Source organism: Aplysia californica, unplaced genomic scaffold, assembly GCF_000002075.1.
Source record: "Aplysia californica isolate F4 #8 unplaced genomic scaffold, AplCal3.0 scaffold00088, whole genome shotgun sequence".
Lineage (NCBI taxonomy): Eukaryota > Metazoa > Mollusca > Gastropoda > Aplysiida > Aplysiidae > Aplysia > Aplysia californica.
The window spans coordinates 1,096,756-1,111,203 of NW_004797358.1; the positions used below are offsets into that span (position 1 = coordinate 1,096,756).

The 14,448-nt window shown below is 39.7% G+C and overlaps 1 protein-coding gene across 1 annotated transcript in view; it reads right to left on the minus strand.

Annotated features, from left to right (window-relative positions):
- Positions 1-6,740: 6,740 nt before the first annotated feature.
- Positions 6,741-14,448, minus strand: part of LOC101849447 (60S ribosomal protein L34) — an 11,059-nt gene continuing 3,351 nt past the window's right edge. Inside the window, exons 3-4 of the mRNA XM_005094720.3 lie at positions 11,052-11,155; positions 6,741-6,849 (exon numbers count right to left, since the gene is read on the minus strand). Of these exons, the coding sequence (XP_005094777.1) occupies positions 6,768-6,849; positions 11,052-11,155 (186 nt within the window). The 3' untranslated portion in view covers positions 6,741-6,767. The remainder of the gene's footprint in view (positions 6,850-11,051; positions 11,156-14,448) is intronic.

The following is a 14,448-nucleotide window of genomic DNA, read 5'->3' on the forward strand; positions in this document are numbered from 1 at the left end:
GGGGGTTCCAAGAGTTTATGAATGCAGTCGATCCCCTCAAAGCCCAAAATTAAGAGGGAACGTTTGGGATTCAGCTAAATTACAAGAAAAAAATTAAGCCCTGCGCCCCACTCCCAACTAAAAAACAAGTCCAAAACCAAACTCCAAACACAAACAAAAATTTAGATCTTAGATCTAGAATCTAGACCTTATTTGAAAAAATGTAGGCCTGATACTGGGCTCTCTTAGTCTTAGTCAATAAACTAAATCTCGATAAACTAATTCTACTTGGTTTTGAGGGGATTTGGCCACGACTTCGCCCGCAGAACTAAACAGTACTAGATATCTAGATTTAGATTCTAGATCTATAAATATTACAGCTAAATCTTTTTAAAATATGTTTAAATTAAAGTTATTTCCCTTATTATGATCTAAAATACTATATTATAGTTTCCCTTACCTTTATGGTAGTGTCTACATTCTCGAACGTTAGACAACGTATACAAGCTACGTTCTCTAATGTTAGTATTGTTAGTAGAGAACCTAAAAATAGCTCACTCGCTCTATCTAACACTAACATGGAAACGAGTCGACATAGCTGCTACTACAGTGCTTACACTTTATTTTCGCAAGCTATTTACTTTCGCGAAATTAAAATGCTCGCGAAAGTGTAGCTGTCTACAGTACCGCATCTTGCCTTTACAGCGATGTCAAACCCATCACAAGCAACCTACACCAATTCTACCATTTCGCCGAGATGACATCAACCCCCTTTTCGTAATAATATGTATAATTGTAGGCCTACACTTTTCACCCAAGGTGCCTACAGGCTTTTTGTTACTTTTTTTTATTCGTAAGAGAACATAGACAGCTTGTATACATTCTCTTACGTTAGAGAACATCAGTGGCGGTGGGTAGTGAAGGGCTTACTGGCTTGAGCCCCTCACCCGCACCCCTCCCCACCCCAACTCTATCCCTTAGTTAATGAAAGTTTCTTAAATAACGAAATAAGCAATTGAAACCGTTATGATCGCACGCAATGAACACACAGTTATCAGCTTGGCCCGTTTATCCAATCATTGTTGTCCCTGCTTACAACTATAGTAACCTAACAGCCAATCAAATGTCGTTAGGGCTCAGAAAGAATAAGCCGGTTCTCACGACCGTCTTTAACGAAACTCTTCTTGTGAAAAGGAAGAAGACTTTTACAAAATTACACCGCACAGAGGGCTCACGCTCTCCCAGCCCTGACAATGGGGTGAAAGTTTACGACACACTTTCCCCCAGTGACACAGATACCTATGCGCCCATTGGGCCTTTGTTAGGCGCGTTTTATTTTCCGCAACAACACGACCCAATCCACCTAATAGACGGTGTGTGTTTGGAGTGCTGTGTGTTTGTGCTGCTGAGATTTAACACTTATTAATTACCTCAAACCACTTTTGAGGCAACTTTTTCTTCAGATAAAAACTAATTAGAGAAATTTGGAGGTGAAACACCTTCGTCCCCACCATCCAGAGGAGCTTAACTTTAACTAAGAACAAAGAGATATAAAAGACAAAGGTGACTCTTCTCGTTTGAATGGTTCTCAAAATGCCGTGGCTCGCAGTGAGTATAGCAAAATCATCACTGTTTTGTTCTTATTGCTTACTTTTTGGTGGTAAAGAAGTGGAAGAAACCTAAACCCCACCCAAATCTTGGTCCACCCACCGCCACTGGAGAACATAGACACTTCCTACATTATTCTATTTTGTTGGACTACAGAAGATGTAAATCTAGTGGCAACGCCATACAAAAATAGGCATAGATAATCTAAGTCTAATTATAAATCTTACAAATTACAATGTAGATCTAATGGATCACTTTCTGACGAAAAAATGTCTTTGCTTTTTTTCATTTGTTTTCTAGCACAATTATTTTGCCAAGCCTGATTTTTTAAGGTCAATTTTGGGTTTCTATATCTCGGGTGTCTCGTCTACGTGTATATCAATGTATCAAGATAATGTAGAATTTATTTAGCTTTAAATTGGTAGATATTAGATATATATATATATATATGCTGCATGAGTGGGTAGTACAAGGCTTTATCAATACGCTGATTGGGTGGTCATATTTTCAAGTTTCTTTTGGACGCCACTGTATACACATGTTTGTAATGTACAATAGTCTCCGCTTAAGATTTCACTGCTAACGATCATGGTTCGCTTAAGATTCCACTGTTTTAAGAAAACAGAATATTTACTATAAAAAGTCACCTAAGATTCATTCTGAAGGCCTACATTCGGCTAAGAATAGTAAGATCCCGCATTTCAGTTCACATAATTTACTGGACATATTGTGGGAACGCTTTTCGTGTTTGGACTTATCTATATTTCAATGTGCATGTATTTGGTTCGTTCTTTATGAACCTCACTTTGACTACCCTGTCAAACAAGTCAGCGTTCGCCCCAGCATGATGCAGCTACTCTTCCGTGCCCTCATGCTCCACAGCAGCACTCCTCTAGCAATTCTTACTACAGTGGAGTCCACTTATAACGAGTCCGGAAAAAACGAGAAGTCTGTTATAAAGGCACTATTCTAAAACCCCGTTTTTTTCTCCTCTTTACCTTTGTAAATAAAATACTGCTATAGCGCTATCAGACAAACATGAGAGTCGGTTATAGCGGAATATTGTTGCTGCTGTGCACAGGGCATAGGCCAATTATACATAAACGTAAAACCTCGCCAGTCGAGAAATTTGTTTGTGATCTTGCGAAACAAAGAATAGGAGAGCCCATGTGCGTCAATAATGAAGGCCGGAGCAACTGAGTGGGGAGGGTGTGGCATGCGCAGACAAGCAGAACGCATCGTGTGATATGCCAGCGTAAGCCTAGTTTAGATTATCAAGGCCTACCCTGCCTCTCACTTCTCCGATGCGGGGATGGAGAGGTCACAGCAATGTGATGGACGCAGCGAATGTGTGACGTGCGCAAGCAGACAGAATGCACCACAGGGTGTGGTGGGGTGGGGGAAAACACAGCAGGTGAGTTAGCCCAGAGCCCTTCCTTTCTGATCGCCAACGCCGAGCTGTCAGTCTACATCGCTCGATCTAGCGCTAGAGAAAGAAACCTTATTCGATTTTAGATCAAGTAAGACTTAGAGGTCATGTTGAAACAAAATCGTCATCAGGGGAGATAGCAAAAGGAAATAAACAAAACACCAAACTCATAGATTAGGCCTACTTTACAGTTTCCCATGAATTTATTACTGGATCCCTTATAGCGAGAATCCTGCTATAACGGACATTTTGCTCCGACCCCCCTCCCTCTCGTTATAACAGGATTCCACTGTACATGATGTACAGTACACAAGGTCCTTCATTCATAGGGTCAGTGACACTGGCCAGCGGATGAGGGGGGGAGGGGAGAACATTTTCTTCTATTCACTGGATCTTGATCTAATGGTCAATAAAAATCATTACGCCTTTAAGGAGTGTATATTTTCATAAAGCGTATAAAAATGTGTAGAGAAAGGAAGAGTCTAGGGGGACCAGGATTTTGGTCCACGGGGATTAAAATTGTGGTCTATTCATTCAAAACCTGGGTGGGTTATTTATCAGAGAGTTCAGAGAGAGAGGGGGGGGGGGGAGAGAGAGAGAGACCCCGAGACAGAGAGAGAGAGAGAGAGAGAGAGAGAGATAGAGAGAGAGAGGGGGGAGAGAGAGAGACACAAAGAAAGCTGTGTGGGCGGGGGGGGGGCGCTTGAGAGAAAGATGGATAAAAACGCATGAACTGAGTGAATTCCTGTTCCTCTCCGCTCTCTTTCGTTTCCAGTCTGACCAATTTCCCTGATCGGCATAAAAATGGAAGGGAAACGAATGTGACACGTTTTTGTCTCCGCTCGCTTTCCGTTCGTGAACATCCGGTGTTGTCATTAGGCCTAACATAGATCTACATCGTTTTGAGTTTGCTACCCTTGTGTTGAGCAACAATGGAGGCTTTTCAATTACTTTCAAAAACAGTACTGGACACTTACCATTTTTTTTTTTTTGTACGAAGAGGTGATTTTGGAGAATATCGTCATCTTTTGGATTTGGATGAAGTTTTATTGAGTATTGAGGGATGAGGAAAAATGTGTTTCCTTCATTCGGATACGACCTGAAACTAATTGGACCTCATATTATTGAGAAAAGAACAACTAATTTTGCACTGCAGCAATGAGCGCTTTATTCTGTGACACCGAGTCCATTGTTGTAGGATGAGAGGACAAAGACAATTCTGGTGATCTGATCACTTGCCGAGAAAGAACTGGGAGAAATTTTAGTTGCGAGATAAAACGTTCGCGTTCGGCTCTGCAACTGGGAGCGGCAGGAAAAGGAGAGGAAAGCGAGAGGGGTGCATTCAGTTTCTGGTGATGAAATAAATAAGAGACAATCCCGATGATTCGGCAATTGGAAGGAAAGGTCAAGCTGGGAGCAGCAGGGAACGGAGACGTAAACGAATGCACTCAGTAGCCTACATTGTACGTTAAAGTTAAAGCTACAACCGCACTACGAATATTATTCTTGTCTCGTACAGAACTGTCCCGTCCCACCGTGGATTTCTTGCAGCAAGTCAAAACACTGAACAGATACATGTACCGCACTAGGACGCACATTAGGCGGCTTCTTTGTTGTTGCCCAAGGCGGAGTTAAAAATGCATTCCACAAATTTCCTATTGTCCAAATTAAAAAAAAAAAAGATTTTCGTGATCAGCGACCCAAAATTAGCAAATTTCACTCGGGGAACTCTATTTAATGCCCGATTACGAAGTTAAATTATATTTTTTTATGCATGTGCGTTTCACAGCTCGGCCCGTAGTAGATCTAGGCCTAGATCTAAATTGCATCTTGTCTTTTACTTTTGTGTCTCGATTGCCACCGATGCGACCGTCCCCGCCCCCGTCCTTTTGGGAAAACGAAATGACAACACTTAACTAGGGCCTACTTGGAAGAAGAAGGAAATGATTTGTGAGGTCACGCATGCGCAAAGCAAAAATATTTTCTTGGTCCCCGAGACTGGGTGTCTCCGTGGACCTGGTTCCTGGCCTCGAGAGACACTTTCGTAGAGAAAACTAATCAAAACCCAGATTTAGATTGCGTTTATGAACGGCAATGATGGTCCATCTGTAAATTATTAAAGTAAAACTGAAACTATTTATAGGAATCGAAACACTGACACGCAGGCCTATACGTATCACTTAAGTTTCTTGAACAGTATTCTTACATGCACAAAGTCAAAGTGAACAGATCTTCAGGTCCCGAATTTGTTTTCTTTCAATACATAATACATGTACATGAATTTTTTTTTCTTAGTAGAGGTGTTTTTTTTTACGGTGCTCGCAACTGCATAAGGTCATTATGAGCGCCAAGGGGTGGGTGTCAACAGAGAATCAGCAGACTTGCTCTGCTCACCTCTCTAGCTTCAACAGCACAAGGTCTGCTTCGTCGACTATCAAGGCACCCCGGAAATAGCGGGTCACAAGAGTGTGACAAACATACAAAAGAAGTAGTTTAGTTTAGTTTTAGTAGAGGTTTTACGGCGCTCGCAACTGCATAAGGTCATATGAGCGCCAGAAGATTAGAGGTGTTACAAGACAGTAACAAACATAAAAAAGAAGGGGAGATAAGGGAGACAGATGTTTGATAGGAAAGAAGGAGCAAACCACAAAAAATAAGTAGAGGAAATGACAATAATAGTAAGGACTAAGAAAGAAAAAGCAGCAGTTCCCTGTTGCAGCAGGCACAGTTAAGTTATGAGCGTGACATGATGAATCAGCCCATTTACACAATTCTACTGTGCTTGAACGAGAAATGTCCCCCCTTTGGGAATGGCCTAAAGACACGACAGTCAGTGTCAAGACAAACGTGGGCAGAGAAGAGGAATACATCCAACCGGAAAGACAAATACTTGATAAGAATTTTGTCCCACTCGGGTCTCCTGTCACGCAACAGCGAAGAACCTAACTGCTACTCCCACTGACATGCCAAGAGCTGACCCAGTGTGTATGGGTATAACACCCCTATCACCACTTTAAAAGGTTATATGCAGGACTTCCAAGATCTGCCTCTGACAGGACAGAGCCTTGAAAACTCCACAAAACCACCTGAATTCAAGAACACCCAATCGGATTTGAAGCATGGCCATAAGCTTTATAATCCAGCATGATACTAATTTTTACTTAGTGGGCGTCACCTGATCAACCATTGACTAGTCTGAGAAAAAAACACAAAAAATCCAGATCTTAAATGGACAAAAAAGATGTGTCTTCCATCATTTGAACTCTAAAATTTGAAAACACTGAATTCTTTTCTTACACCTTGTGTCTGAGCAAAACTAATTCTGAACTCAGTTGATATCTTAGTTTAAATTAAATACATCATGTTACGGTCTCCTAGAGGATGTGTTGACAGAAACTAGATGGCAGTAGATCTGTACCATAGCAGATAATCCTCTTTCAGAAAACTTTACAAGCAACTGATTCTGTTCAATCGTTGTATACTTATACCATAGCCATACTAAACAATTTTTGCAGATCTGGTTGGACCTGGTTCAGTGGGTTAACTTAAGGCCAATCTCCAAGAACCATAATGACCTCAACAGCACTGACACTCACTTGAGGAACAGATCTCTTTAAAAAAGGCAGATGTCTAAAAAGTGCACCAAAGCTTTTCATTCACATGATGACAGAAATGTATGAACCAAATATAAGTAGATTCCATAAAATGAAAAAACAAAGGTAAAAACTTTTACAGCGCTTTATTCAAACATTCAGTGCTTCTTTGATGCTTCCTGTGCTTTCAGAACTCTTGCAACAATCTTCTGTTCTTCAATCAGGAAAGCTCTGATGATTCTGCAGAAAAAAAAACACAAAAAAATAAAACAAGTGCCAAATTCTTGCATTAATCAAAAACTTTTAAAAAGTACCAGTAACACAAACAATAAAACCAAAAACACCACTGCACTGCAATGTGCACACATATACACAGTAAGCTCTTCACTAAATACAGTATATCACGGATAGCTCGAATTCGCCAGGACCCGTAGTTCGAGGGGTGTGTGATTTTGAGTCTTGTGTACCATCTATACGTGTTATATTGCAGTTCTCTTCGTCCCCTGATAATCATGTAGGCAGTAGGCTATGTACAAGAAATCTGTAAGTAAAAGGAAAAATGGCTGACACTGGCATCACCACACATTGAGGATGAAACGAAAATGTAACAACAGTACTGATCAAGTTGAGTGTATAACAGGCCCTATGGTGCTACCCCTACTAACTTCTGGACAACAGTGAGCTGCTATTGCCATTTCCTCTTGTCTAAGACTTATGAAAATTTGTAGGAAGAATCAAAAGGAACTCACAATTACAGTGAAGGATTTCCTGTTTTTCTTCTTCAATTCTTTAAAATTAACAAATTTGCCCAGATTCAACGAAGCTGTTTATCGGATGTCAGGTTTTGCGCATATCCTATTCCAATCCGTGAGCAAAGCAAAGCCACAATTCTATCACCGTCATTGACGATTTCAATTAAAATTATTCATAAAAATCAACCATTTCATAGCATATTCAAAACTTTGGACTTGTGCCTGTGCACGAATACATCGTCACAGAAAAGGAAGGGAAGCTTTGTGCATACACGTCCCTTCCCACACTGTGAGCAAAGCGAAGTCATTTTGTGAAATTTCTCTCTATTTCACTGAGAATTTGTTTTGAAAACATTTTATTAATGACGCTTTGAAACTGTTAAGCTGGCTCAAACTGCTACAAAGTAGCACTTTGAGTAGTAACTGTGTTGTCAAGGGTATGACATGGCTAGCCGATCGACTGGATTGATATTCATTTGAAGAAGACTTTGATCCAAATCTAAGGGAAAGTAAAGAATTTTTCTCAAAACTTTATTTCTGCATCTTAATAAACCATATAACCAGACCTCAAAAAGTACTGAAGCTAGATCTATTCTATATTAAAAATCTAAAATGCATTGTTCAGAAAGTATTTTTGTACCAGAAAGTGAAAAAAAAGGAGCAAAATTAAACCTGCTATTCCTCAAAATGTGCCATACAGTGCCTTTCACCAGACACACACATGCATACATTTGAGAGGTAAAATATGCATCACAACAAAGACCAAGCACTGAGTGCACTGTTGTCTAAAGACATTTTCAACATTATCTCACTAACTACCAGCAATTTTGACTGACTGAACCAACCCCACAGAGGCCATCTAACCCTTTTCTCTATCCTCACCAAAACTCCATTTCTTCTTCTGAACAGGTATTAGCCCTCAGTTCTTTTAATACTCACTTTTAATGTTATATGAAAACCATATACCGTATAACACGGATAGGTCAAACACAGAAGACTCGAAATCACACACGGTCGTACTGTGCCTGCAGTCCCATTTGTTCTTATTTATCTTAAGACATCTCTTGAACCACCGAAGTCGGTCCAGATTAAAGCTTGACTCAGGGGGTAAAGTTTGAAAAATAAACGACGCAACAAAAAGCTTCAATTGTAACTTTCGTTCCAATGGCTCAATAGTGAACTAAAAACATCACTTCCTTTATAGTAAGTAATTTACAGCAATATCGATCATGGCCAGTCACAAGCGTGAAACTAAGAGAAACAGGAATGGCTGTGGTTTTAATTGACAAATCTATGGTAATTAAAGTTGTGCTGCCATTTCGAAATTCTATGCTAACCCTTTTGTTGTCTTACGACGTACCAGGTACATTACAAAAATGCATAATCTTTAGCTATGTGCCGTACAATGGATGACATAGAAGTTGGCAAAATTTGATATACCTAGTTGCCTAGATGTTACATGAACGCAACGTTAGTAATCTGGCTCTTAATATTTTTCTGTACAGAAATTTAGCACCAAGCACAGTATTCAGGGGAAAAAAAAGGCGCGCATCAGTGCCCGCCGAAGTCTACTCTTATCAATTTGGATCACCAAGGGATCTTTAACGTGCACAACTTGCACACCGGCCCTCCGAGATTTTTCGCCTTGTCCGTTAAAGCTAGGCGTAGATCAGATCTAACCTACTATAAGATTAGGGACTGGGACTGAAACACAGCAGTAAGAAATAGCCAAGGAGAAGCAGTAGAAAGGCTGCAGAAAGAGTCAGGAGCCCAGAGGAGGGGGCAAAGGAGGTGATGGCAGAAAGTGGAGACGAAAACAGACGACAGAACATTGCTAGAGAGCAGGAAAAGAGGTGAAAGGACACAATTTTAGAGGAGAAAAGTTTTCCGTTGCCACCCTGATTCGAACCCGGGACCTTTGAATGAGAGGTGAACACCTTAACCTCTAGGCCACGAGAGCCCCCTTAGTATTATTTTACTGCTAGGCTTGCATGCAATGATAATCACAGGTTTTCTGAATGACTCGAGTGTTCTAACAAAACAAATACCAAAATGAATTTTAAAAAGGCACAAGATTTCACATTTTGATTTAGGTTTGCAAGCTTTCACTTTCACTTTTAGTAGAGGTTTTACGGCATAAGGTTATATGAGCCCCAGAAGATTAGAGGTGTCACAAGAGAGTAACAAACATAAAAAAGAAGGGGGGATAAGGACGATAGATGTTTGAAAGGAGCAAGCTTAAAAAAATTTGAGTAAGATAGGGCTAGATCTAGACTGCAAACTCCCTAACACTGATACATGAGACTGCTGTCCAAGCTAACCAGCTTAGCTGAAAATCAATACTGACAGAAGGAAAGCACACGCTCTAGCAACAAAGGGATTAAAGGGGGCGTGGCGGCAGCCATACGCCGGAAAAAAATGAATAAAAATACATTAAATATATAAATACATATTATAGAGATAGATTTTTGCCATCAACTGTGATTACAGTAGTCAGCGAGTTCACTGTCCACCAGTGCCTGATAAGGTTTTGAACTAAAGAGAGAGCTGACATTCACAACCAAGTTCAGAGCCTGTACTTTCTAAAATCTAAGCACTATGTACTTGAAGTGCCTCCACATTAGAGATGGGCGATTCCTGTTTTTCCCCGGTAACCGTAGATTCCCGAATATTAAAGGCTAGGAATCTTAGGAATCGGCGCCGAACCCAATTACTTTCTTTATAGCCAGTGATGTGATTTCTTCCAGGGGCTCTATGATTTCTTCCATTGGTTTCAACCCGTACCCAGTGTTATGATTGTATATGCAGCGACTAGCAGTTAGCCCGACCCCTGCAATGACCTCCGGCGAGTAGCAATTAGTCCGATCCCTTTGATTACTTGGGGTGGGAGGGTGCTACCCCAGGCACTACCCCACCCAATCTCTACAGTATGAAGTCAGAGACCAACACTGACCTACACCGAGAAATGACAGTCTATAATATAGAGCCACGTGGGCAGACGTTACAGTTTTAGATTTTGAATTGAAAGAAAAGGGAATATTACTATAATTTAAAAACAACAACAGATGAATGAGAAAAAGGCAACGAATAAGTTTTGACACTGTATACTAGATCGATATAATCTTTGACAATGACTTTGCATCCCGACTACTCTTTCTTAAGTCTTCAAGATTCAGAATAACCTCGATTTCAGAACGTAGCAAACCACAAACATTAAACAAAAAAACCCCCCACAACATTCTTTGACGAAAAAATAGATAAAAATAGAGTAATTGAGAATCGTTAGTTTACGAAAAAGGGATCGGTTCTTTTTCTCAGAAGCAATAATCGCAGGAATCGGTTCTGGAATAGATTCTTGGCCCACCACTACTCCACATCCAGTGTCATCAATTTTGAGTGCCAGCACAATGGTACACCTGTATCATGAAACCACCTATGCAGGGTTGATGCTGTTTCTCATGAAGACCTGGCTAGATCTTTTGAATGACAGACAGATTCCACAAAGACCCCTGTTGCTTGTAGCTTCTGATGCTAACATAATCCAACCTTGCTTGCACAGAGAGGAGAGACGAACACTATCCTATCAGAAGCACTGGTACCAATAGGAATAGGACACAAAAGCCTAGAAAACTATCTTCCACACTATAATCATAAGAAGTAATTTTTTTTCAGCAATTATCTTTTTCGTACCTCTCTCTGACAGCTTTATGACAGCGGGAACCTCCGTAAGCACGTGACACGGTCTTCTGTCGTTTGCTCATAGCACTCAATTTGTGGGGTCGAACTGCCCTCACCTGCAAAGGATCAATTCAATAGAATTACAAACTTTCAGAAACCTAAAAATGTACTCACTGAAGCAAAACAGGACAAAAACAGCAAAATATTATGAGTATTCAGTTCCATAAAATTTGAAAAAAAAACAACAAATAAATGAATAAAAAATGGCAGGTATGTTAAGTCTGTAATGAGTTACTGAAATATAAACTAATAAAGGTACATGCAGTCTTCCACATTTTCCAAGAAAAGCCAAGACCAGAAAACTACTGTTCGCATTTACGCTACATGTACAAAACGTATTATCTATTAATTATGTATCAGAACAATAGGTGACCGATCCCTCTACAGAACAAAAGGAGCCGGTGCACAGCTCTGACCTGTTCATGTATGAGACTCTTAGCACTAATGTATCACTGGATGGAGCCACTAGTGACTCTAGGTCTCAAACAAGAGTAATGAATCCACTAGAACATCAATATATAGTTCATCAAACAGCAGATGCAAATATTTTTACAATATTATAGTCCCGTCATCTGATCAAATGAACAAGAAATGTGTCCTAAAATGGTGACCTGGGATGAGCATACCCATATGATTTTGCGAGTTAGAAGAGAAGAAAGAATAAACAATAAACAAAAAACCGAACTGCTAACGCAAACAGTGGGCCCCGATTATAACAGGATTTCGGCTGTAGCAGAAATACAATTCCAAAGTTCCATCTTTTATAACGTATAAGAAAATTATAGTTCTCTTATCTTTTGTATCAGATATTCAATCAATTCCAGTGAACATGAATTCTCATATCATTAAACGTGTAGTGTATCAGAACAATGAGTGACCGATCCCGCTTCAGTGGGCAAGGAACCAGCGCATAGGTCTGACCTGTTCATGTTTGAGACGCTTAGCACTAATGTATCAGTGGGTGGAGACACTAGTGACTCTAGGTCTCAAGCAAGAGAACATGGAAATTTATAGATTAAAAAATGTTCAACCACCATGAGTTACCTGAGGTGTGATTTCTATGAATTCTAAGTATTCACCTATACACCTCCCCCCCCCCCCCCTCCGAATATGCTTGTAAAACTAGCAGGCAAAAATAATGAAATAATGCAACTACTCAGTGTGTTTGAACTTGAGAGAGCCAGCAGTTCACAAAATTTTCGAGTACAACAACAATATTAATTCATAAAGGGAAAAATATTTAAAAACCAGAAAAAAATCCACACTACTGGGAAGAAAACATAAGTGAACATTACCATGCCACAATATTAATTTTAAAAAATAAACGACAGTAAACCAAAGTAACAAAGGAAAAATAAAGAATTAGGGAGTGAATGTCTTAATCCAAACCCGTACAAATAAAACAGACACTGAGTTCCAGGGGCAAAACTAGCACAATTACTGTAATAAAAACTAGTTGCAATAAATTTGTGTTGGATATGAATTTCCATTTTTATTATATTTCTTGTGTATCAGAACAATGAGTAACCGATCCCGCCTCAATGGGCAAGGACTGGCGCATAGGTCTGACCTGTTCATGTTTGAGACGCTTAGCACTAATGTATCAGTGGGTGGAGACACTAGTGACTCTAGGTCTCAAGCAAGAGAACATGGAAATTTATAGATTAAAAAATGTTCAACCACCATGAGTTACCTGAGGTGTGATTTCTATGAATTCTAAGTATTCACCTATACACCCCCCCCCTCTCCGAATATCTTGTAAAACTAGCAGGCAAAAATAATGAAATAATGCACCGACTCTGTGTGTTTGAACTTGAGAGAGCCAGCAGTTCACAAAATTTTCGAGTACAACAACAACATTAATTCATAAAGGGAAAAATATTTAAAAACCAAAAAAAAAATCCACACTACTGGGAAGAAAACATAACAGTGAACAATACTATGCCACAATATTAATTTTTAAAAATAAACGACAGTAAACCAAAGTAACAAAGGAAAAATAAAGAATTAGCGAGTATGTTTTAATCCAAACCCGTACAAATAAAACAGACACTGAGTTCCAAGGGCAAAACTAGCACAATTACTGTAATAAAAACTAGTTGCAATAAATTTGTGTTGGATATGAATTTCCATTTTTATTATATTTCTTGTGTATCAGAACAATGAGTAACCGATCCCGCCTCAATGGGCAAGGACCGGCGCATAAGTCTGACCTGTTCATGTATGAGACGCTTAGCACTAATGTATCAGTGGGTGGAGACACTAGTGACTCTAGGTCTCAAGCAAAAGAACTCGGAAATGAATAAATTAACACATTTTCTACCACCACAAATTATCTTATATATGAGCAGACAAAAATGTGATTTCCATGTATTTTGAGTAATCGCACACACAATCTTTCCAAATATGTTTGTAACACCAGCAGGCAAAAATAACGAAACAAGGCTAAGACTATGTATTTGCATTTGAGAAAGCAGCCAGTTCACAAAATTTTCAAATACAGTAATAAAAAAAAAGGATAGCCCGAAATCGCTGGGGCCAGCCTCAGTAGTTCGAGGGATACGTGAAGTGTTATGGCATCCGCTGTGTCAGAGAATCAAGGGAAGCAACAAAGATTGCTATTTTAGGGACAAAACAATAAATCGTGTGATGCACACTGCCTCTCGCCCACTCCACACACACTCAGGTAGATAATCGTTGGGCATGCATGTCGAGTAGCGCGCAAAAAACCCCCACTTCTGGGGTGAAAACTGCTTGTAGAATGCAAGTATAACAGTGAACATTATCTTGCCACAACCTTAAATAACCTAAAATTAACACATACATGACAAACAAAAGCAAAAAAGAGAAAATACAAAAGAATAGTTACTGAGTAGGAATCAAACCCTGCACAAAAAAGACATTGAGTTCAGTTGGCAAAACTTTCCTGAATTACTGTCTTTTAACAAGGTTTAATAAAAGTGTGGACATGAACTTCCAGTCTTATAACTATTACTAGCTGGGCCCCCTTTCGATGAAAGGAATGATCAGTGCATTAACATCAACTAAAAGTCATTGGCCCATTATATTTACTCTCTACATTAATGGAGCAACAAATCTTGAGAGATGCAAAAAATTAGAAGGTCTAGAGCTAGATCTATACTCTCAAAACAAAATGCGCCTCGTAAAATATCACTTCTGCACCGGATTTTCTAAAATTACAGAGACAGAAGCGTCGGCCTACAAAAGCGATCGGCGAAATAAAGAAATTTAGCTTTTCGCAGCAAAACTGAAAAAAAAACCAAGGGCGTCATGCTCTGGAGAATATTTCAAAGAATCTTTTGGCGAAAACCGCATGTCGATCGATGCA